This window comes from Heloderma suspectum, chromosome 4, assembly GCF_057233095.1.
Source record: "Heloderma suspectum isolate Gila_16-S chromosome 4, 16-S_ref, whole genome shotgun sequence".
Lineage (NCBI taxonomy): Eukaryota > Metazoa > Chordata > Lepidosauria > Squamata > Helodermatidae > Heloderma > Heloderma suspectum.
The window spans coordinates 92,995,144-93,018,860 of NC_139461.1; the positions used below are offsets into that span (position 1 = coordinate 92,995,144).

The 23,717-nt window shown below is 41.3% G+C and overlaps 1 protein-coding gene across 6 annotated transcripts in view; it reads right to left on the reverse strand.

The window, feature by feature from the left end:
- Positions 1-23,717, reverse strand: part of RTTN (rotatin) — a 118,559-nt gene that overhangs the window by 64,425 nt on the left and 30,417 nt on the right. For all 6 annotated transcript variants that reach the window (XR_014790169.1, XM_084849965.1, XM_084849967.1 and 3 more), the window contains exons 19-30: positions 22,305-22,404; positions 20,703-20,791; positions 18,337-18,454; positions 16,777-16,873; positions 15,265-15,333; positions 11,196-11,393; positions 9,391-9,630; positions 8,327-8,471; positions 6,584-6,738; positions 5,634-5,853; positions 3,070-3,198; positions 2,139-2,246 (exon numbers count right to left, since the gene is read on the reverse strand). Coding sequence is in view for 5 of the 6 variants with exons in the window: in XM_084849965.1 (XP_084706091.1) it covers positions 2,139-2,246; positions 3,070-3,198; positions 5,634-5,853; positions 6,584-6,738; positions 8,327-8,471; positions 9,391-9,630; positions 11,196-11,393; positions 15,265-15,333; positions 16,777-16,873; positions 18,337-18,454; positions 20,703-20,791; positions 22,305-22,404 (1,668 nt within the window). In the remaining variant the exon portion in view is untranslated. The remainder of the gene's footprint in view (positions 1-2,138; positions 2,247-3,069; positions 3,199-5,633; positions 5,854-6,583; positions 6,739-8,326; positions 8,472-9,390; positions 9,631-11,195; positions 11,394-15,264; positions 15,334-16,776; positions 16,874-18,336; positions 18,455-20,702; positions 20,792-22,304; positions 22,405-23,717) is intronic.

Genomic DNA, 23,717 nt, shown 5'->3' on the forward strand with positions numbered 1-23,717 from the left:
AACATGGTTTTAAAATGTTTTGTCTCAAACCAGTTTGTTAAAACAGTAAGAAAAAACGTTTGTTGGTCTAACTTCTCATGCAAGCGATTTACATTCTTGTCCTTGCCCCCAAAGTAAAAATGGCACCTTTTACAATAGATTCATGTTTCTTCCAACCAGATTGAAGTTACTGATTTTGGCACAGCACCCAACTGTTTAACGTTTTAAACAATAACATCAATTGGGACTATATCCCTTCCCCACCACTGCACTCTCAAATGAATTCTAAGAACAAAACGGCTCAAAACAAATTATCAGATGCTTTCGTCAGGAAGCATTGTGGATGCACAGAACCAACTGTGTAAGAAAAGGCAAGCAGCTATTTTTCTTGCCTTCAGGACAACTGTATGTTCCCATATATAGGATATTCTCAAGCTTAAAAAGAATGAACAAGGAGCCATTAGGGTGAACAATGACCCTAACATCTACTAGAGAGAGGGCTTGCTTGTGCTACAGCAAAATATTTAAGAATCCTTTTCCAGCAATAGGGAATGTACTACAGCAGAAAAGGTGAACAAGGCTTTTGTTCTGTAGTTCATGTTTCTCACATTGATCCTTACGCTGAGAGGGGAAAGAAGCTGTTAAAGTAGCTGTTCTGACAGCCATCTTGGATTATAAATAGCAAGGTACTGCTGGAACAGAAGAGCTCATTTCACCTCAGCCCCCTCCACCTTTCCTCCTTCCTGAAAAAAGAAAAAAAAATACTTCTGCAATGATAATTCCCCCCCAGCTACAGTCTCCCCCTTTTCTCCCATGTGCACTGTACCCAGAGGACAAACGTTTTCAAGAACTAAATGCCTTTAGCTTTCGTTACCCATTGTTGTTATACTCCAGGGGTGAGCAATTTGGTCAGCACTGAGGGCCACATCAAAAATACATCATGAGCCAGAGGGCTATCTCAAATTGTATATAATTTAAATTGTTAGCTGCATGTAATTAACACATTTGCATATCATTTTAATGAATACCCACAGATGGCAAGCTACAGATGGCGGATATGCTGCACTTATTAAAAAATGTACTTATTCATTCATTTCCCTTTGGCATATTTAAAATTGGATCTGGAGACCAGGCCTAGTACAGGTGAGTGCACAACTGGTTTTGAAGTTTCTTGGTGTCACCTTCCTACTCCAGATTTCTATGCTGGAATGGCAAGATAATTTCACACTCAGGAAGAGTGCTGGACTTGAGGCAAAGTACACTTCTTGTACTCCAGCTGGGTTTGGCAGAACAAGGCAAGGCAGTTCCTCCTAATTTTTGCTTTAATTTTCATACGGTGTGCCATCTTCTATGCCAGTCTTCCAGCACAAAGCAAAAAGACCCTCCCTGCTGGAGTACTCTATGATTTGGAAAAAACCTGGCCAAGGGTTTACTTTGCACTCAGCATCCAGGGGCAGGTGGTAACCACAAAAATTTCTGGTCACTACTGGCAACTGCATTTGTGGACCTCAGATTCTCCATCTGATCTAACTTGCATAGAGAAAGACACAGCTCATGCCTGCCCAGATGCAGCCCATGTCCCATTTCAGGTTTTCTGAAATACTCAAGACCAAAAGAAACAGGTCAGCTTTGCAAATGTACCTTTAGTAACAATTTTGTTATTTTATACTTCGGTTTGCTTTATCTTATGTATATAAAGAAACACATGCCTTTGAACAATCAATATTCATTTAACAATACAATCCCGAGGAGAACATCAAATATACATTGTGGTCACTATAGGATTCTGCCTCTCTTTTCACTGGGCTTATGCTGCACCTCCCTGTGAAATCAGGTTGTTCCCTCCAGCTCCAAATCTGGAGCTTAAAAGGGTAGCAGAAGGCATGGCTCAGGGCCTCCATCAGCAGTGCAGTGGCCAAACCACCCACAGCTTTCCTCCCTGACATGGAGGTAGCCCTGAAAATCACCTCACAACTGTCAGGATGATCACTGCTCATCTCTGCAGCTCCAAGGTTGGGAACAAGGCTGGTCACTTGTGATACCATCAGAGGAAAGTGGTACACTTGTCACAGGGAAATTTTGTACACTTGGAGAGGTGATCCCACAGATTTGCAATATTAAAAGTATGAAGACATAATTCCAAAAGACAAAAAACTGACCTCTGGGTCTCTATCTACCCATAACGGAATCAGCCAAGCCAAGCCTTGTCGAGAAAGAATTTGTTCTTCACTATTATCGTATGGCAAGAACCAGAGAGATACCCAGTCCTAAAAAGAAAACACTTTTTATCAACAAAAACAAAATGGAACCCTTAATTCTCAACCACAAGTCAGTCTTCATATAATGCAAATTATTTCTATTTTGCTTCCAGCAATTAAAATTGTGCATTTTTGTGCACCAGAGTGATACAGCTTTTAAGTAACTACCATTGTCATACTATAAATAAGGCAGACGAGGACAGTAATTTCTACCCTAAATATAAGGGTGCTGTAAAGCTCACCAAAGCCATATATAATGTGATAATGATAGGAACACTGGGAGTAATTTTTTTAAAACAATTCCTCAATCTTTGTCCCATGCATTGAAGAGTTTTCATTTGAAATCTAACTACTTAATCAAAGTTTAAATCTTCCCGAGCCACAAGAATGCCAAGGCTCTGCTTTGGTTGAAAGCTGTTGCTGATCAGATTAGGGTGGGTATATGATTTAATGCAAGGGGAGTGTAGAAAATAAAACAGAAAATAAAAAGTCTGCACAATCACAAGGGCCTCGCTCAGCTGCTCCAACCCCACTTCCTCCAAGGTAGAAATGGCATAGCTTAGTTGGAAAAGGGTCCATTATCCTTGAAGTATGGCCTGTGAAGGGAAGAGCTCTATTGCTGAGCCATGGAGTTTTATTTTTTAGGGGAAATGTTCAGGCTGTGGTTACTATGCAGTGTTTCTAACTGTTCTTCTCATTTTCAGTTCCTCCCAACATTTGTCCACTTGTAATACAGTAAAATTGCAAAAAATATAGGTTTCACAAATTAGACAGTTAGAACTGTCAGCTACTTCACACTATCTGAGGCAAGGACTGCATTTAGTTCTCTTACCACATTTGGGGCTTGAGCCATCATTTCATGGGACAAGTGAAGCAGGCAAAGGATGGTGCTCTTTGTGACACCTTTCCCCATGAAAGACATGACGTTTCCTCCCCATTCAACATAAAAAGATGAGATGACCTGGAATGATGGGGAAAGACACAGAACAATGACATGACAGCTTTACCACAAGCTGTACTTTGATAAGTGAACTGCAGAAATGAGCTGCTGACCCTGGCAAAAATTACAAGTTCTTAACTTCACTACATATACATACAACAGCTGTAATTAACTGGTCCATAATAATTTCAGATATTGTAAGCGGTAGTATTTTTCTGTGAAAGAAATACACCTGCAGGAATGATATTCTGTCTGAAGATTCTGCTCTTGTAATTTGGTCCCTTAAGCTATCACATTTTCTCCTAAAGCAGACAGGACGCCAAATTATATGATACTAGTAACATTCTGTGTTATCTGCCAATATGGTTCTGGTTTTGTTCTTTTTAGGAAGCAGCCACATCAGGCCACCAGTCTGAGCAAATGAACGATGGCAGGGAGAAGCTACTTCACCTTCTTCCCTCTGGTAATTTTTCAGCTCAAAATTGGCCTCTCCAAGCTGTTTTTCTTCCCGCTAGGAAAAGTAAAAGAATCCCACAAAAGGCAAAAAGGGAAAGAGGTAAACAGCCCCTATACTGGTCCAACTGAAACCTCTGGGCCTGCTTTTCAGGAAAATGCACACACACAAGAGAGGGAAGGGGGAGAGAGAGAGAGAGAGAGAAGAGATGTGAGGGCCTGGAGAAAAGAAATGGAAAAATGTGGGAAAACACCTCCCCCAACCTCATATTTCCCCCAGGTTTTCAAATGGAAAAACTGAAAATTTTGGAGAACACAGATCCCATACCCCAATGCAATATTCTCTTTTGGAATGAGGGAATTGCTGTTTGTCTTCTTCTGGCCATCTTTGGTCTAGTTTGGAGATACTAGACGTAAGTACCCTGCAGCTGCTGTCCTTTTGTTTGTACAAAACTACAGCTGCAATCCTGTACCCACTTACCTGGTAGTAACTTCCACTGAACTCAGTGGGGCTTACTTCTGGGTAAACATGCATTTGATTACACCGTAAATTTTATAAACACATCAAATAGTACAATTTTACATATTAATACAGTTTTATGTGCGAAGTAAATGATGCATTTTATGTTATTAAAACAGTTAAGTAAGGTTAGGTTTGGCAAGTAAGCATTGCATATATTTCAATTTCTCCCCAAATTTCCATTTTTCCTCCAGGGGATCCCTGAGCCCCAAAAGCAGTTTTTTCCATGCCTTTGAAATTTCCAGAAACATTACTTCTCTAAGTAAGAGACATAAAATCCTAGGGTCATGTCCACTTCAGACCTTTGGCATTATCATTTGGCTCCCTACTGCAACATCTTTTTGTCAACAACTTTTTTTTTTTTGTTAAGAGGCAAGCCTTTTTCTATGGTCTCCATCAATAATCTGGGGTCCAAACTGAAATAAGCCTCAACCAAATGGCTCCAAATTATTTTTCCCAATTCAAGAGACATGCTACATTGAGAAATCATCAGAAAGATCAGCTCTATCAGGATCCTCCTCTCCCTGAACTGTTTCCATTCCAATTGGTTATCATCAGAACTGCTATTTCACTTTAAGAATTGGTGCCCGAGTTTCCTTGTTTTCCTCTTCCCTCCTCATCCTTTTCCCTTTTTGCCTTGTGTCTTTTAGACTGTAAGTCTGCAGGGAAGGTCTTGTTTTATTGATCATATGTCAGCTGTTTGGCTGAAGACACGGGTAAAAATGCTTTAAATAGTGTTGCTTTAGAAAAAGTGCCTCATCATTCAAGCTTTCTGTTGGAGATAGGAAAATGCCAATATTAATAGTGCTTTCTTAAAAAAAAAAATTCTATCCTACAAGTCAGTGTGTGAAAATGCAAGTTGCAGTCCATTTCTGGTGCTTGTGCAGGTGAATTGATTTGAGGATTAGGCCCACACTCAGCAATAACAGGAAACATGGAAATTATTTTAAATGTTGTCTAGATAAATAAATTCTGCTAGGGTAAATATAACTTCCACACTACCATACAAAGGGTGTATTTTCCATAATCAGAAAGAAACACATGATGTATTGCTCAGAAGTAAAAAGGTGTCAGAAAACAATGTTTGATGATGAAGATATTCATTGATCAGTACTTGCTAAAAATCACTATGCTACAGTATTTAAAAATATTCTTATTTCAGTTAGTAAAAGAACAGAAACAAGGGGATAGGTCTGGATCCAGAGTTCCTATGAGTGGAACTACTCTTGTGGGATACACCCACTGGAAGAAGGGGGGACGCCAACACCACATCCCCCCTGCAGTTCCCTGTAAAGCTGCTCCAGAGTGTCAGGGGACCCTCCAGAACAGTAAGGTGCTGTGAAATTCATCTTCAACCCCTTCTCCTAGTGGGAGCCTCTGCTGTATCTCAACAGAATGACATGAATGGAAGGGATACATTGTATCCAAGGCATTATATTTTGCTTCCCGGTTACATTAAAACTAGTATTCATAATTCACTTACCTCAAGAAGCCCTGCTAAGTATTTCTTGCAAATTGTGAATGGCTCCATTGAAACAGAGTATGAACTCCAACCTGGCAGTGCAGTAACATGAACCATTCCTCTTAATGTTCTTTCCAAGGAAGGTAACCCGTAGAAATGAGGGGCATCTGTTACTCGTAAATACTGCAGAAGTTTCAGGGCTAGTTCTGTTCGGAAATAGCCGGTAAGTTCTAGGTCTTTTCTGTAGCAAACACAGAAGATTGATAACTCAGGCTTATATTGCTTGAATTACAGGATAGCAACAGTGATTTATATCTATTTATATATATAGTTCGCCAGATTACAGTTAGAATAGTTAATCAAAGCTAATGTAGTAGGAGAAAAAGGGAGAGTGGGAGGGAGGGAGACTGGGGATTATGGCAGAGCAGAAGTTGTACCAGACAGGATTTACAACACACAGCCACTAACAACCAGCACATATAACAAATCAATAAACTACAGAGCAAAACAGAAGTTTAAGGTCTGCATAAGGGCAGATACAGAGAAAACTACACACACTCCTCTAGGAAGAGAATTCCAGAGATGTCTCTACCCTGTCTCTAGTACCAAGTCAGAAAAGGGGGCGGGGGAGAAGGAAAATAATTTTAAGGGATTTAAGTCAAAGAGTAAGAAAGTGCTCAGGGATCTAGTATTTAAGTCAGAGAATGAAGTAAAAGGAAGGGGCTATGTCTTGGGCAAAAAGCAGAGACGAACTGGGGAGGAGTTTACTGGTACTCAGCCTAAAGCAGAGACCTGTGTCGCATGATAGCTGTATTTGCTGGGCAATAGGAGGGGTTAAGACATTGTTAGAACAAAAACACCTTACTCTTAGTCACCACCCATCACACCTAAGAAGGCTGAAGGATCTGGATCAATTTAAGAATCAAACTGTTGTATTGCTAACTTATATGGACACCCCTTTTATACCATACCTGTCAGAAACAGACATGAAGCTGAGCAGAAGTGTATTAAAGAAAGAAATCAATTCTTTCTGCAGGTGTTGTCTGACAGCAGTCTTTAGGTCATCTATTTCACCCTGTGCCTGGGATTCTGGCTGCACCACAAGATCTAGCAGAGACTTTGGATTCTGTACAGAAGATCAGTGAAACACCATCAGAACAGAACTAATATTTCATTACCTATTCACTGCAAGAGCTGGGATATCAGCTTTGCCACTTACAGTATACAGTGTGCTATTTCAAACTATAAATCAAGAAGCTACTGAAGTTCAAATTTTCTTAGCAAATTACCCAGAATATGCTGTACTGCAAACCTGCACAATAAAGAAAGCAGGTTATTCAGTAAGTTCTTTTCAGTCAAGTATAAATTTCAAACGACCAGATGGTGACAGATTCCTGGCAGAGAGAGCACAGATTTATGAACTATCTTATCACCTGGATATATCTTTTTAAACACAATGGACCTTTGAGGAGATTCTTTTTGTGAGAAATAAATACACATTTATCACTCATTTGTGGCAAGAGATCTAAATTCTGTGTCATATGCATCAGATTTATCCTGAGCACAAAATGCAACATTTTGTTGTTGGGAAAACATGATCCGTCTCCCATCTTGCATGTTTGTTGTGACCATATTTTGTGGAAAGTTCTTCTATTAGGACTAGATCTTGTGCAACAGTTTATACAAGACCACTCAGTACTTTTCTATGATTACATCTTTGTTTATAGTTTAAATCCCTTAAAACCTGGCAAAACTAGCTCTAGTGGCTGGAATACAAGAAGTTCACCCTTTGTAAAGCATTGCAGTGGGGGAACTGCATGAAGCCCGGCCATTAGGGTTTACTATAAGGAGTTGTTTGTGCTCCAGCCATTAGGGCCAGCAAGTGAACTCATTTCATTCATGCTTCTTTGAACCAATTCACTGGAAAGCTCTAGAGAGGATCACCTGCTTCTCACTGCTTCTTTCTCAGTAACCTCTGTAGGAATTCTACCTATTTAGGGACCACCTGCACAAGCTGGGTACCTGACACAATGGTACTTTGTTTCAGTGCAGAACTAAATTATGAACACAAGAGCAACCATCCGTAGATCACATTGGATCAGGGGTAGGAACCTGGTCTTCTCCAGATGTTTTGGACTACAATTCCCATAAACCCCAGTCAGAATGGGCTATTGTCAGGGTTGTGGGAGTTGTCATACAACACATCTGGAGGGCACCATGTTGCCTACTCCTAAACTAGAGGTTTGCCTAGTCCAGCTGAGACTTGAGAACCATTGTCAGCACAGGGAATAGCAGTATGGGGTTAGATCAGGGAAAGGCAACTGGTGGCCCTCCAGATGTTTGGGACTACAGCTTCCATCAGCCTTATTTATTTATTTATTTATTGCATTTATACCCCGCCTTTTTTCCTCTTGCAAGGAACCCAAGGCGGCGTACATTATCCTCCTCCTCTCTATTTTATCCTCACAACAACAACCCTGTGAGGTAGGTTGGGCTGAGAGTCTGTGACAGGTCCAAAGTCACCCAGTGAGCTTCCATGGCTGGAGACTAGAACCCGGATCTCCTGGCTCCCAGTCCAGCACTCTAGCCACTACATCACACTACACTACCCTAGTCAGCATAGCCAATGATGAGGAATGACTGGAGTTGTAGGCCAAAACAACATCTGGAGAGTAAGTCTGTTGTTAAAAATTAGTTGCTTAGCAGACCCTTACATTCTTCAGGACTACATCCAAGATCCATTTTAGGTGTTCTACCTCCGAAGTACCCTTCTGTTCCTTTAGAAACTTGTTTAGAAAACATATGACATCAGCGAGAAGTTTCTCATCTTCAGTAGAAGCTGGAAGCACCTGAAGAAACCTTCAGCATAAACAATAATTTCATATTTTTTACTGGTATAACTTAAGCTTATAACTTGATTGACATCCTTCTTCTACTCTACAGCCTTGAAAGAGCAAGATAAATTTAGAGCTGTAAAGAAAGCTAGAGTAATGTATGGATAGCAAGTGAAAAATGCTAGGAACACGAAGTGGCTGAGTGCAAGAGATCAAAAAAATAAAATTAAAACAGGATAATTATTTACAGCCATGAAATCAGTGCAACATTTTAGCAGACAAGTGGGGACCTGTGAAACCTCACAGTGTGTGGAATAACAAGACAAAAGGAAGAAAAGAAGGCTGTTCATCCCTTTGTCCCTCTCACTTCCCATTGCACGCAACCTTCTGCCATGACCTCTGTGAGCGACATTATGTGCACAGACAGAACAGAAATAATCACCACCACCGTCTAACTGACTTAGGAACCACATGGGCCAAACAGGCTGGAAGAAGTATGCACAATGTGAAGAGGGACAAGCAAAAGGGCAAGCCACCCGCTTCTCAGCCCAAAACATTAGTGCGAGCTGAGCATAAATGATCTGCTTGGGGCTTTGGGCTGAGCTGGGGATAGGAATAAAGTTGAAGTGGGGGGAGCACTCAGACAGACGTCTTCATATCATTTCGTAATAGTAGACATTATGGGCAGAGAAAGAGGAGAGAGACTGAGCCACACATGCTTTGTAGTGTCACATTCCATCTCAAGTCAGCCTATGAATTGGAAAACTCTCTCTGCCTCCTCGCTGTTCAACACAGACAGGTTTACCACTTGAAAGGTATTTGCTCCAGTGGCAAATGCTTCGGAAGAGTCCAAGGAGACTGGATATCTTTGAAAGTTTCAAAGCCACATCTACTGTGACAGATGGCTTTGTAGCCAGTTATGTACCTTGCACTTACACACTGACCTGCTTAATGCTGTTTGCCAAGCCAAGCACTTCAAAGTGGCCCCACAAGGGCCACTGCTGCACATTAATGCCAGTCTGTCATTCAGAATATAAAAATTCATTCTTGTGACAGCAGCCCTAACTTCCCTGTGGGACACTGCTTGAATGATGGAATCAAGACAGTCTTGCAGTCCGCTGGTTGCGTGCGTTGTCTTCAGTGTAACAATATCCTCTGCGGAGAGCTTTAATGTGTCTAAAAATCTGAAATGAAAAAGGAAATAAGAATAACTAGGGATGATTTTTTAAAAGAGACTAATTAATGAAGCAATTAATGTTTTCCTCTTTCTTCCTTCATCAAATGAATTCCAATTTAAGCAGCATGTGTCTTGTTTTAGGGGCTAGGTATGAAATATTATTATACTACCTATGTTTTTTTTTAATGCTTTTAATTTGCCAACTACTACTAATAAAACAATCTTTCACTGCAGGTTCCAAGATACATAATCAATAACAAAAGGAAATGATGGGCAAAGTAATTTGGGCTTAACCTGAAATAAGTCAACTCAAACAAGTTGACATGGGCTGAATTTAGATTAGGCCCAAATCAAACTCATCTAAACTTGGGCTGGATTTCAAATCCAGCCTGGGGAAGCTGCCAATCACATTCCTTCCCACCATTTCTATCCCCCTTTCACAAACTTACCCTGGTGAGTGGAGTAGGTGGCAATGGGGAACCATTTGTTAAGCCTCATATTTAAAGCCTGGGTGGTCCCGTGACTGTAGGCTGGAATACCGCTGATGCCAGGAAGCATTGAGAACTATATTTTTCATGCTTCACAGTGTTAATGGACATTCCTGGGCATGCTTGTGGGTTTATCCCAAACTTAAACAGGAGACCCTGCTGCAGACAGGTCTTGCCACTGCCAATTGCCCCTCTCCAGAGCAAGTTTGGGAAACGTGGGGTTGGTAGGAAGGACCCCACTGCTGGGCTTCATGGTGCTGACTGAGTCCCTTCCAAATCAATGCTGAAACTTTTGAGGGAGCTATGCCGAATTCAGAAGGGTTAGGAGCAAGGAAATGAACTCCTGATGACGCCACATTGAAGTGCCGTACCCCTTCTGATATTTGGCATAACTAGGAAAGCTAGAGAATCCTCTTATAAAGAAAAGATTACATAGACATTTCTATTGAGATGGTTGTTAGAGTAAGAAATGGGACTCACTTTAAAAAAGGAAAAGAAAAAATAGATGCAAGCGGCTGCTAGGGAAGGCACAATCTGCAATATGGGAATTCCTTCATAATAGGCAAAGTGTTTCTATCCAGTAACTACAGAATGGTGTTTGCTCTTCTCTGACACTATTAATGTCAGAGGGGAAACTGCTGCTACCTTCCATCAGAGAGGGACATGATACTATTTTGCATGAGTTGGGGCAAGAGTTTTACTGGTAGTTTTACTACCAGTCTGGCAGGTGCAGAAACCCTGATTAACAATTGTTGCTCTTGTGTTTTTACTTATGACAGCAGAGCACAACTGTGTTTGAGACGCCTACAGCCTGAAAAGCTTCCAATTCTCCTAAAATAAATGGACCAAACATCCAGAGCTAAGCAATCCTTTTACTATCCTTCAAAAGATCAAGCTGTTACATCTACAGTAAATAAGAAGAGACCTTAGATTATGGATTGCAGTATGACACACTAACCCCCCTGACAGTATTCCTTATAGTTAGAACATAATATTCCACCCAAAATAGAAATCTTGTTTCAAATTCTAGCACATATAACGGGATTCAGAGGGAGGTTTAATACTATGAAAGTGAATAGCTTACTGTTCTGTTTCTGTCTCATAATTTGTGAGTTTTAGTAAGTGGAGTAAGTTATCAACTCCATGGAACCAAGACAAATTCCAAGACATTTTAAGCATGTCTGACACAGATTTCAAGGCCCAGAGTTCACCAGAAAATGGTAATACCACTGAGTTAGGGCTCACAGCATGATAAGCAGAGACTCTCACAGGCAGATGATACCTTTAAGGAGAAAAGGGAAACAGTAAATGTTAAAATAGTTGCCTGATTTCTGAGAAACTCTAAATTTGGAATAATGGTGACAAGTAAATACGTGGCTTAGATATGATCTTTGAAATGTTTCTTGTGTCACACTTATATCACTCTTACATGGGATTTACAGTGGCAATGACAGGCCCATACCTGCTTCACTTCAGCAGTGCTATAGCATCAGATGACCCTATATCATGGGCGGCTCAGGACTTCATGGCCGCCATGACAACCATGGGGCTGTCTCAACATGTCACCGGCCCAACGCATATAAAAGGACACACGCTTGATCTGGTTTTCTCGACTGGGCAGGTGGATGGTGATCTGAAAGTGGAGGAATTAACATCTGTCCCTTTGTCACGGTCAGATCACTTCCTGCTGAGGTTTAGACTTCTGGCGGCCTTTCCCCTCTGCAAGGGTGGGGGACCTATTAAAATGGTCCGCCCCCGGAGATTAATGGATTCCAATGGATTCCAGAGGGCTCTGGGGGATTTTCCTGCTGGTATGGCTGGTGCTCCTGTCGAAGCCCAGGTCGCTCTGTGGAATGCAGAGATGACTCGGGCGGTTGACACGATCGCGCCCAAGCGCCCTCTCCCTCTGAGCAGAGCCCGGCCAGCTCCTTGGTATACACCTGAGCTGAGGGCAATGAAGCAAGAGGGGAGACGGCTAGAACGCAGGTGGAGGAAAACTTGTGCTGAGTCTGACAGAACACAGGTAAGAGCCCACTATCGAGCCTACTCTGTGGCGGTGAGGGTGGCAAAGAGGCAGTTCTTTTCCACCAGCATTGCATCTTCTCAGTGTCGTCCAGCGGAGCTTTTCCGAGTGGTTCATGGCCTGTTACTTTCTGGGCCAGGGAGAGAGACGGTGGAACCCTCGGTAGCACGCTGTGACGAGTTTGCACAACACTTTGAGGATAAAGTCGCTCAGATTCGTCATGAATTGGACACCACCATTAATGCAGTTCCATTGGTAGAGGCGTTCAGAGCACCGTCTGGTCCAGTTTTATTGGATGAGTTTCAGTTACTGAGGCCTGAGGATGCGGACAAGGTGCTTGGCCAAGTCCGATCGACCACTTGTGTGCTTGACCCTTGCCCTTCATGGCTTATTAAATCAAACAAGGAGGGGTTGTCCGGCTGGGTCCAGGAGGTTGTAAATTCCTCCTTGAGAAAGGGAGTGGTGCCTGCTGCTTTAAAAGAGGCGGTAATTAGACCACTCCTGAAAAAGCCTAACCTGGACCCAGAGGATGTTAACAATTATAGGCCAGTGGCCAACATCCCCTTCCTGGGCAAGGTGCTTGAGCGGGTGGTTGTAGGACAGCTCCAGGCACTCTTGAATGAAACGGATTATCTAGATCCATTTCAATCGGGCTTCAGGCCTGGTTTTGGAACGGAAACTGCCTTGGTCGCCCTGTGGGATGACCTCTGCCGGGAGAGAGACAGGGGGAGTGCGACCCTGTTGATTCTCCTGGACCTCTCAGCGGCTTTCGATACCATCGACCATGGTATCCTTCTGGATAGGTTGTCTAGGTTGGGAGTTGGAGGCACTTCACTACAGTGGTTCCGCTCCTACTTGGATGGCCGATTCCAGAAGGTGGTGCTGGGGGATTATTGCTCTGTGCCATGGCAATTGTGCCTTGGGGTTCCACAGGGCTCTATTTTATCCCCCATGCTGTTTAACATCTACATGAAACCGCTGGGGAGGTTATCCGGAGGTGTGGGCTGAGGTGCCATCAATATGTGGATGACACCCAGCTCTACCTCTCTTTCTCATCAAAACCAGGTGAGGCAGTGGCTGTTCTGAACCAGTGCCTGGGCACGGTAATGGACTGGATGAGGGCTAATAAACTGAAACTCAATCCAGACAAGACGGAGGTACTGTTAGTGGGTGGTTCGTCTGCCCAGCTAGGTGATATTCAACCTGTTCTGGAGGGGGTTGCACTCCCCCGAAAGGATCAGGTTCGTAGTTTGGGGGTGCTCTTGGATCCAGAACTGTCACTTGAGGCACAGGTGAACTCAGTGGCACGGAGCACTTTTTATCAGCTTAGGCTGGTATACCAACTACGCCCTTATCTGGACAGAGATAGCCTAGCTACAGTTATCCATGCTCTGATAACTTCTCGTCTGGATTACTGCAATGCGTTATACGTGGGGCTGCCTTTGAAAACGGTCCGGAAACTTCAGCTGGTCCAAAATAGGGCAGCAAGATTGTTAACAGGGACTGGCCTGCGAGCTCATATTACGCCAGTACTTTTCCAGCTGCACTGGCTGCCAGTCCATTTCCGGGCCCGATTCAAAGTGCTGGTGTTAACATTCAAAGCCCTTAACGGCTTGGGGCCAGGTTACCTGAAGGATCGCCTCTTCCCATATGTGCCTGCCCGGACCTTAAGATCATAGTCAGCGGCCCTTCTCCGTGAGCCCCTGCCAAAGGAAGTGAGGCGGGTGGCTACTAGGAGGAGGGCTTTTTCTATTGTGGCACCCCGGCTCTGGAATGAGCTCCCTAGTGAGGTTCGCCTGGCGCCTACATTGTACTCCTTTCAGCGCCAGGTGAAGACCTTTTTATTTTCCCAGGCATTTTAGCTTTCTAAATTTTTATCTTTGCTGTTTTAAATCTGTATTTTAAACTCCTGTACTGCTGCTAGGTTTTATTGTGGTTGTATTGTTATATTGTGGTTTTAATGTTCTATATATTTTAAATTGTTTTATTGTGTGTTGTTTGGTTTTAGTTTTTGTGAACCGCCCAGAGAGCTTCAGCTATTGGGCGGTATAGAAATGAAATAAATAAATAAATAAGTATCATTCACTAGGCTCTGGCTTAGAAGTGACTTAAAGCAGAAGACAAGATCACATTTTCTAATTCCCAAAGATACAGACAGAACAAACAGCAGCAAGGTCTTCAATCAACAGAAGGATCATGTAGCATGAGAATACCCAAATTTTATATTGTGTGCATATGAGAAGGCTTGCTCATACAAAAGGTTGTTTACTTTATCCAGTCAAGTCTATTTATTCCAGCCTAATGGCTCAGTAGGACTTGAACACTGAAAACTAACACATTCCTATCATTCAGCTTATAGAGCAATAACAGAAGTCTGCCTAAATTGAAAGATCTGACAACGCTTCTGAAAGATTCACAAGCTTCGGGTACTCCAACAGGCTTCCAGAAGAAACAAACTTCAACAATTATGGGCAAGTCAATGGTCTTATAGGCCCCTTCCAACCCTACTATACTAGTTTATGAAGTCACCAAGAACTGCTCTACATGGCAAGCAGAAATCCAGATAGAGCTTTTGCTCTGAAAATTTGTGATAGAACAAATGAAAAACATGTTGGCTTGGACGTTTTTGCTCCATTAATGCAAAACATTTTCATTCACGGAAGGATAATTCCACTAATGGAGCAAAGAGTTAAAATCCATTTAGGGCCTTAAAAAGAGAACAGGACTTGCACCTTGGAATTGTGCCAATAACACAGAAGGATCCCAGTGGAAAACCTGAAGCTTGGGTTTAATGTAATCAAGTCAGAGATGGGCCATATTCTGTAACAGCTGAAGTTTTGAAATTGTGAACCTACATAACTAGGAAAGACTATCATGCATAGGCCTCATGCCCTACCAAATATCTTTAAGCATTATCTAGGCATTAGCTTTTAGAAAGGGTATTTGATTCACAGATCAACATTTTTGCATGGGTCACTCACTCTTTTGGTATGAACGTTATACAATGATATTTCAAATATACGACAAGGATTAGAAACATCTTCCCAATTGAACAGTCTACCACAATACCAGTGATATTGATACCAATGATGTAACATCTTTGTTACAGATACAAAGAAGAGAGACTTACCGTCTCACAATAGCAATAGGCAAACTAAAGGGAAGAACACTACTAGAATCAGAGGAAACGGTATCAGCCCTATAAAAAAGAAAATATTTGTATATAAGAAATACACAATAGGTTAATCAGCAATGTATACTTAAATATCCTGTCATTTATGCATTCCCAGTGTTCTCATACTTATACATTATGATATTCAAGATTCTCTACAAGAAGTCTGATGTCTCAGCTTTGTGCCAGCAGTGCAGACTGAGGGAGAGGGGGCATGGAAGCAAGAAATACATATAGGCTGAAGTGAGGTTACAATGGCCACAGCTTTACCGGTTAGAGAATCTGAGGGTCAGGCCACCTATACATGGCCTAGGACTAGACCAGAGAGAAAAGGCTCTCACTCAGGTCCGCTCCAAGGCCCCATACTCTGGAGCTGAGCGGCAAAGCTGATTGGCTCCTGAGACAGGGCCTGAGCTACAGCACGGCTGCCTGACACCCAGAACATCAAGCTGCCAGCCTAGAGCTGGAGCAGTGTTTCTTCCTGCTCCCCACCCCCACCCCCCAAACACATGATAGCCAAAGAAAGGGGCCATGACAAGTGTGGTTCCAAAGCTTATGTTTATGAACACATTTAAATAATTTACTACATTAATAGAAAAATTAATTCACTTTTAAATCACTTTTACTGTGAGAACAAAGAAGAGATACCAACTCTCTTGAAAGAACACAAGGGTGCAAAGCAAATGTATTTCACTGAAAAATTCAAACTATACTCCTAAGAATAGAAAGATGAATTGAATCCGAAGAGGTTTACTATTAAATATGTTCCTTTATTGAAAAAGTTATCAAAAAGAGCTTTTGCAATATCACTACAACTAATAATGCACAACATGTTATCTGTGACAATACATTTGACCTACATGATCAAAGGAGAATATGTACCAAGCTACTATAAATAATTTCTGTTAATGCATTAGCAGTTAATGCAGGATCAAAAACACCTGGCTCTGGTTTCAATTTTGCAATTTATTGCACAGACCCTTCTTTAGTAGCATGGTAGCCTGAGGAGTCGCTCTGGATAATGGTCGCAAAACATTTCATCTAATGCAGGCAAAACACTTAGGAGGCCTTGGATTAAAGCTTTCTGATGTTAGGTTTTTAACATTAATGGACTTTAGCCTATTCACAGACTTGGTGAAGTCACTATTCCATTTTCTCATATATATATATACACACACACACACACACACACACACACAGAGAGAGAGAGCGAGAGCGAGAGAGATGCTCTCTAAATATCTAAATAGTGCTGGGGTGAAGGTTAAGAGTAAGATCTTTGCTGATGCTCCAGATTATATTATGTGATAAATATAATAGAAAGGTGTGTATGCACACACATGCGCACACACAACTCTAAAATCAAAGCTCTGTTTATAATTTACATTTCTCTTAACTGGCACCAGGAACAATAAATATTTGCTTGGTAGGAAAATAAAGGTGCACAAAACCAATCACTGTAAATTAGCCTACCACATCTCTTTTCTTGCTGCTTCATCGAACAGTAGTAGGGAAAGCAATGCTGCTGCTTCACTCATGACAGCACCATAGTCATGGAAAATCAAGGAAACTAAAAATAGAATTTAAAATGATTTTCTAAGCATAAACACTGGGTAATAAAAACCTACCAGACTGCTGACTACTAATTTCAGAAGAACAATGGCCAAGTTTGGATTTGCTTTAAAAATGTGTTGCCTCATCAAGATATACTAGAAATACTAATCCATTATACTTATCTCCAGGCTGGGTAGGCACAGATATTTAAAGTTTTTAGAAATAAATTATGTTTTGTCACACAGGGATGGTTACGTTTTCAAATGTTTAATCTGAGGTTCATGTAAACAGTGAATAAATTCTTTCATTTGTTAACAAATTTTGTTAAAATTTGTCTGGTAAGGAATTGCAGACCATCTGGAATTATGGTCAGTTGTTTAACCCCTAAGCAACCCACAGTATCTGGGTTCAGACATCATGCTCATAACTTATGAATGAGGCAATCGTAGGTTGTTTACTGACAGCAGAAGTGAGGAACGTGCCAGAGGCAGTGTGCTTGCTCACTCCCACCAATTCATGGGTTAAGTAACCCATAAATTGGTGTTCCATGAGAACTGGGTCACTACCTCAGTTCTATTGTACAAGCACTTAAAAAAACTTTTTGATAAACTAGTTCTAGGATGTATACCTGCTTCCTCAACAGAATGCCTAGTCTGGATAACAATCTTACAGAAAATAATAATTTTAGCGGATTGCTAAACTAACCAGAAATAAACCAATGGATTTTGGAGTTACTGGATTTAGCTGCCAAATAAAAAATAGTGACTTCTGCGTAAAGTACCAAACTAAATATGACTCAATAGGGAAATCTTTCTTAAATATCTGTGCAGAATACATAAGGCTTTTGGATCTACTAACTTAATATGTTCCTTTAATTTCTTCTTGACAATGGGTAATGGATGGATAGATTGCAGGGACTCTTATTGTAAGAAAGAGCTGTAGCACAGAGATAGAGCACATGCTTTAGCATGCAGAAAATCCCAAAGGCAATCGATGACATCTTCAGTTAAAAGGATTTAAGGAATAAGGAGTGGAAAATACCTCTGACTGCCAAACTGGAAAGCTGGCAATCAGAATACAGTCTATGTGGGCCAATGGTCTGATCCAGAAGGCAGATTCGTGTGTGTGTGTGTACACACACACACACATATATATACATACATGCAGACACTGCATTTTAGTGCTTTGCAATACCTATTGTGTAATTCTTTATTCTTTATATTGGAAAAATCTTTACGTTAAAATACCTTGATATTAGAAAAAAACGTGTAAGGCTTCTATGAATATTCTATGAACAGACTGTCCCAGCATTAATTCTATCTAAAGCAGCAGTACACTTTAACAAAATAGTTAAATAAATAGAACTACACCATTTTATAATGGTCCTACTAAAAAGTTATACCTTATTGTGGCTTTTGGATTTTTTCCAATGGACCAGTAAGGCTCCCTATACTTTTTACTATACTTTTATGAATTTACCTTGAAGTAACATGAGCAAGACAGATGGCTGGTAGGCTAACGCCAGACGTTTCACTGGATCTGCGTATACAAGTTTCCGTAAGAGCATAAGACATGGCAACATCATACAGTCCATAATCTGTCAAAAGAGAAAACGGTTTTGTTAACAGAGGTCCTTTACTGAATACTGCACTCAATGGAGCATTTCCTCCCAGCCCTTTCTGCTTCCTTGGCATCCATATTCTTTAAGAACTTAGTGGGGTTTCAAAGGAAAAGAGAAGAAGCAGGACTATGCTTCCTGCTCCACCTGTCGATGATCCCAGGTCCAGAGAAACCTATGCTAATTTTAAAAGCTCATATCTGAATACTCAGTTACAAAGGCATACGTTTAATGGAAAGACTACACAATGCATCTTTCATCTCTCTCTCTCTCTCGTCCTTAGGGCATCTATTCCGCTTCAACACTCGCAAAGCTAATACAGATAAAAATTTGAGACACATTAAACTATTCATCCAAACTCAGCCTTTGATTATAGAATGTAATAATACATTCTATAAGCTCTTCTTGCTGCATTGGAGAGTGTCTGCAACTGGGATATGCCCCAGCCAACAGGGCAGAAGGCAGACATTGCATGGTTGGATGGTACCCTCTTGAGTATATGAACTATTATGAAGAAGAAAGAGTACTCACACTCCTAGATGTATTCCACTTGAAACAAGAAAGCAAATGTTACTCAGCTCGCCACATAAAAGGAAAGAACTTCCCCTAAATTCTTTCTCTGATGTGATCATTTATATGTCTAAAGGAATAAAAGTCTCACACATCATGACTTCATTTCAGACACAATGCTAAGCCATGGACCTGTTTTCATATCTATGTTAACCAGCCGCGATTTGTACAGACCACAGTTTCCCATTCTTTGATGAAATGGGGAACGGTGGTTTGTTCCTAACTGCAATAAGAAACTTCAAATGTTTTTAACACTGAGACAGGAAAGAAAGGGTAGGGGGAGCATGTAAGCCTGAGGTTCACTCTGGCTTCTGAATGTATCAGAAAAAAAGTTACGAAGGCTGAGCAAATCCTCTGATAAGCTATGTGTCATCTTTGATTTGGTTCCTTTCACCCCGATTGCATTTTATGGTAGTGCACTATGTTCTGTGGTTTGGCACTGCTCTGTACATGTGTTATGGTGTGAGGACTAAAACATACATTCAAAGGGCAGTATCCAATGGGATGCAACCGCTAATGTAAATTACACTGTGCTAGTGTAAAGTACTCTAGCACAATGCAAATAGCGTTGCACTAGAGTTTAACTAGTTTACTTTAGTGGTCAAACCCCGTTGGATACTGCCCATTACATTCCTCAAGACATGCATGTTCCCAGACTTGAAAAGTGTACCATGAGTTAGCATAGGGGTGGGAAATCTGTGGTCCTCCACATCCTGTAGGACTCCAACTCCCATCGGTCCCAGCCAGAATGGTCAGTGGTCAGGAATGATGGCAGCTGTAGTCCAACATCAGCTGGATGGCCACAGGTTCTCTACCCCTGGTTTAGCACTATGCCCACAAGCAAAAAAAGAGCCTAAGCAAAGCCTTGGGCTCACACACTCCACCCTCACGTCTCCTCCTTCTGTACAGCCAGGAGGGGGGATAAATCAGAATTCAGTTTCACTTCAGCTGTTTCCTGGCATGCTGTTGTATGTGAAGCAGGAATCATGGTTTAAAATAAGCTATAAAAGAAACCCTGGATTGTATAGCAACTGACTAGTTTACTTGAAACCATGATTCCTGGTTCACACATAGCAACAAGCCAGAAATTAGCTAAAGTGAAATGAAATCCTGCTTTATTTCACCTTCCAGCCACATGGAAGGAGGAGACAGGAGCCCTTGATCCCTGCACTTCTCTTTTCTGCTTGTGCATGTAATGTTAAACTATGATTTAGTGTTAGGCGTCAATGTGTTTTAGCTGCTCATAGTACTTTATTAGATCAACAAAATTTGTCTACCATGAACACAATGCACAAACTTGGGATTGCTGATTGAAAACATTGGTGTGGTTACCTTTTAATTGCTAGTTCCTTGACTGAATTTAGAACTACGGTCAATGGTTACTTACTATTAAAAAAAAATGAGTAATGTTGGGTTAAAGATAACACTGTTGAGATAAGAGCCAAACAACTCTAAATTATTTTAGCTAATTAAACAAAACTATGAAAGTGTCCTGTTGTATAGAGTAGAGCTGCATTTTGGTAGAGCACAGCTGCGTATTTGAAGTATCAAGCATTTAATTTCCAGCCAAAATAATATTACTGAACATACAATAATTTGATCCAGGGAGTGTGGGGTGTTGAGAAAAGAGTCACATCGTATTGTTTATATGGATTACCTTGCCATCCTGGTCAACACATTCAGTAAAATAAGCAAGTATTCTGTCTATCACACCCATCTTTTTGATAATGTCATGCATTTTAGAATCTAAAAGAGGAAATAAGAAATAAGTTCTGTGAATGTGTATAAACATTTAGCAACATAGCACTAGACTGAGAACTACTTTGCCTACGTTATGGTACAAGTCCCATAAGTGTGTCTCTTCCCTACAGCCATTAAGCAAGAATTAGATGTTATACGAATCACTAGTAGAACCTCCAACAAAATGTTGCAGAGTGGAGCTTTCCTGGTCAGAATTGCAGATATTCCATTCCATTCCATTCCCACCCTGCTTTGTTTTCCATCATCCCACCCCAGTCAGTCAGCATTCTGTGCCCACTCAGTCTGCTCAATCCTCATTGGGCTGGGGGTTTTGGGGGTGGAGGGGGAGAAAGTTATCCCTCTAGGAGTTTCTTCTAACCATTTTTTGTACTTCTGCAAACCTTGGGGGTCTCCTGAGCATGCTGATGTCTCCATCTCATGCACAGGTGAGGTCATTTGTGTCATATAAGGACCAGCATTCAGAGAACTGAGATCACTATTAGTATACACAAGTGGGACCTCGAACAAAATGTTGCAGTGTGAAAAACTCCTGTTCAGCATCCCAGCCATGCAGCCAGCCAGCCATGCCCACTTCCAAAAGACTACATTCCATTTTCCCCTGGATTTCCATTGTCTTCCGCCAACAGGCAGCATTCCGTGGTCAGTGAGCGTACTCAGTATTCATTGGCCTGTTTTGAGGGGGGCTTTCCCCCTCTTATGGTTGTTGTTGTTTTTAGTTCTGCAAACCTTGGTGTTTCCACAAGTGTGCCAATTCCTCCCTCTTCTTTCTTTGTGGCCCCATTTTGGATGCAATCCTGTTGGCACTCATCAACTGAATTCACTATTACTATATATAATATGGTTGCTACTAAAAGCAGCAGCCCTGCCTCTCCTCTTCTTCCCTCTTCCCCTCTTCACAAAGCCTGGTAACATTTGTCATCCAAAATGTATGACATGACATCACCATGCACAGAGGTTCCGCATTTCATTGGCTGCTAACTCACAGGGGTGGGAAAACACCAAGAGCAGCAAAGTGACGTTGTCCTTTTCAGATGAACTAGGACCAATGGACATTTGCCTCCTTCTCCCCCAGAACTACGCCTCAGTGGCCATTCCACCTGCTTAATAAATACAGATATCATTTTATGAAGAGACAGTACCTTAATTTTATTCTTTTCCTGTTTTCTCCCTATTCTTTTCCCTTTTCTATTGTGTCTATTAGATTATAAGCCTGCAGGCAGGTGGTTTATAAATAAAAATAAAACATTATCAACAACAACAAGTAGCATTAATCAGTGGGACAGGGTTTTTTTTAATGATCCCACAGGTGCATACCTATGAAAACTCTGTCAGGATAAATCAATCATGAAATAATTTCAAAAATTATCCAGGTCACGGGGTTATATCAAGAAAAAAGAGTTGCATGGATCATTCATCCTGAAATATAATATCACGATTACCCATAAGTAGGAAATAACTCCGTAACCTACTGGTAAATAGATGTTTGAAAGGACTTTACCTTGCATAATTACAGCTAACTGTTCAGCTGCAGACTTCCTCAAAACTAGATCAATAGTGTCAGAGATAAATATATTATACAGTTTTGCAACTGTTTCAGCCTAGAAATAAGACAAATGCACAGTGTTATTTATCTAGAACAATATTTGCCTTTGTCATCCCCCATGGGGAACGGAGCACTTCAATCCCTGTGTCTTCAGTGAAATAAGGCAAAAGAAAGGACACTGCCAGTGATTGTTCAATGAGAGGTTGCTTCCTTCTCTCACAGTTAAGTCACTACAGAGTATTCTTTTAAACATATTCACAAGATCAAGCCACAGTCCTATAGTATTTTAAGTTACAGATTGCTGGCGTCCCAGATAGGGCCTGGATAGTCACAAACGTATATATTGGCAGCTGCTTTATACTTTCCTGAGTGTCTTTTGGAAGCTTCTTGCTCACATCTCTCGGGGGTTGAAGGGCTCCCAGGAGTTCCTCCTGGGAGTTATTGGTGAATACTGGGTTTTAAGCAGGAATGTAATAGGAAGTTGGACTGTCCTAATTAGTGGATTGCTGCTTTGTTTAAACCTGTCGCATCTATGATTTTTAGGCTGCGCCTTATTCAGCAAGAACTTTTTGTTTTGTGTCTACTGGATGCTGCAGACAAAAGAGTTTGTCCAAGCAAGCTAATTGCTGGCAATGAAATGCAGTTAGTACTTCAGTGTCCAATAGTTGCTTCTTTGGGGGAAGAGGTAATTATACAGATAAATTTCGTACAGGAACAGTCTTTAGTATTCACTGATATACATTCTCTTTAACATTATTTACTTGCTTCATGGAAATTAACGAACCGTCAACATAAATGGATTCTCCATGCCCTTTTGACAGCTAGAAGACTGATATTACAACACTGTAAGGAGAAATGCTCATCTCCTATAATGCAGTGAATTGAGGACCTTACAATGCTTTCAGTATTTGAACTGGTTGCATATAGATGCGACCTCTGAATGGATACATTTGGATATCTGCTACACTTTTGTTGAAGCTTGTGTATAATTCATAGAAAGCTGTATTTTCATCTATATGCATTTCGTATGTATTCATTGCTATGTATATGTACAAATCCATGTATGTGTATTAAAAAAATGGAGAGGGGGAAGGGAAAAATGTACCTTACCATTAGAGCTTGAGTGTTTCAGGGCACAATCCTATGGGATTGCTGCCTGTTAGATGGAAGCCTCCAATCTTGGAGGCTGCTGAAAATCCTGTGCCTTGCTGGACTGTTGCCAACAGGGCAGGCGGAGGACAGAGGCAATTTTGATCGCTGTGAGAGGGCAGGGAGAAGGATCTGATGTCAGATCCCCCCTCCGAATGTGTTAGAAGCGTCTATGGCTTATTTTACTTTACTGTACTTATTTTACATAGACCAGACTTT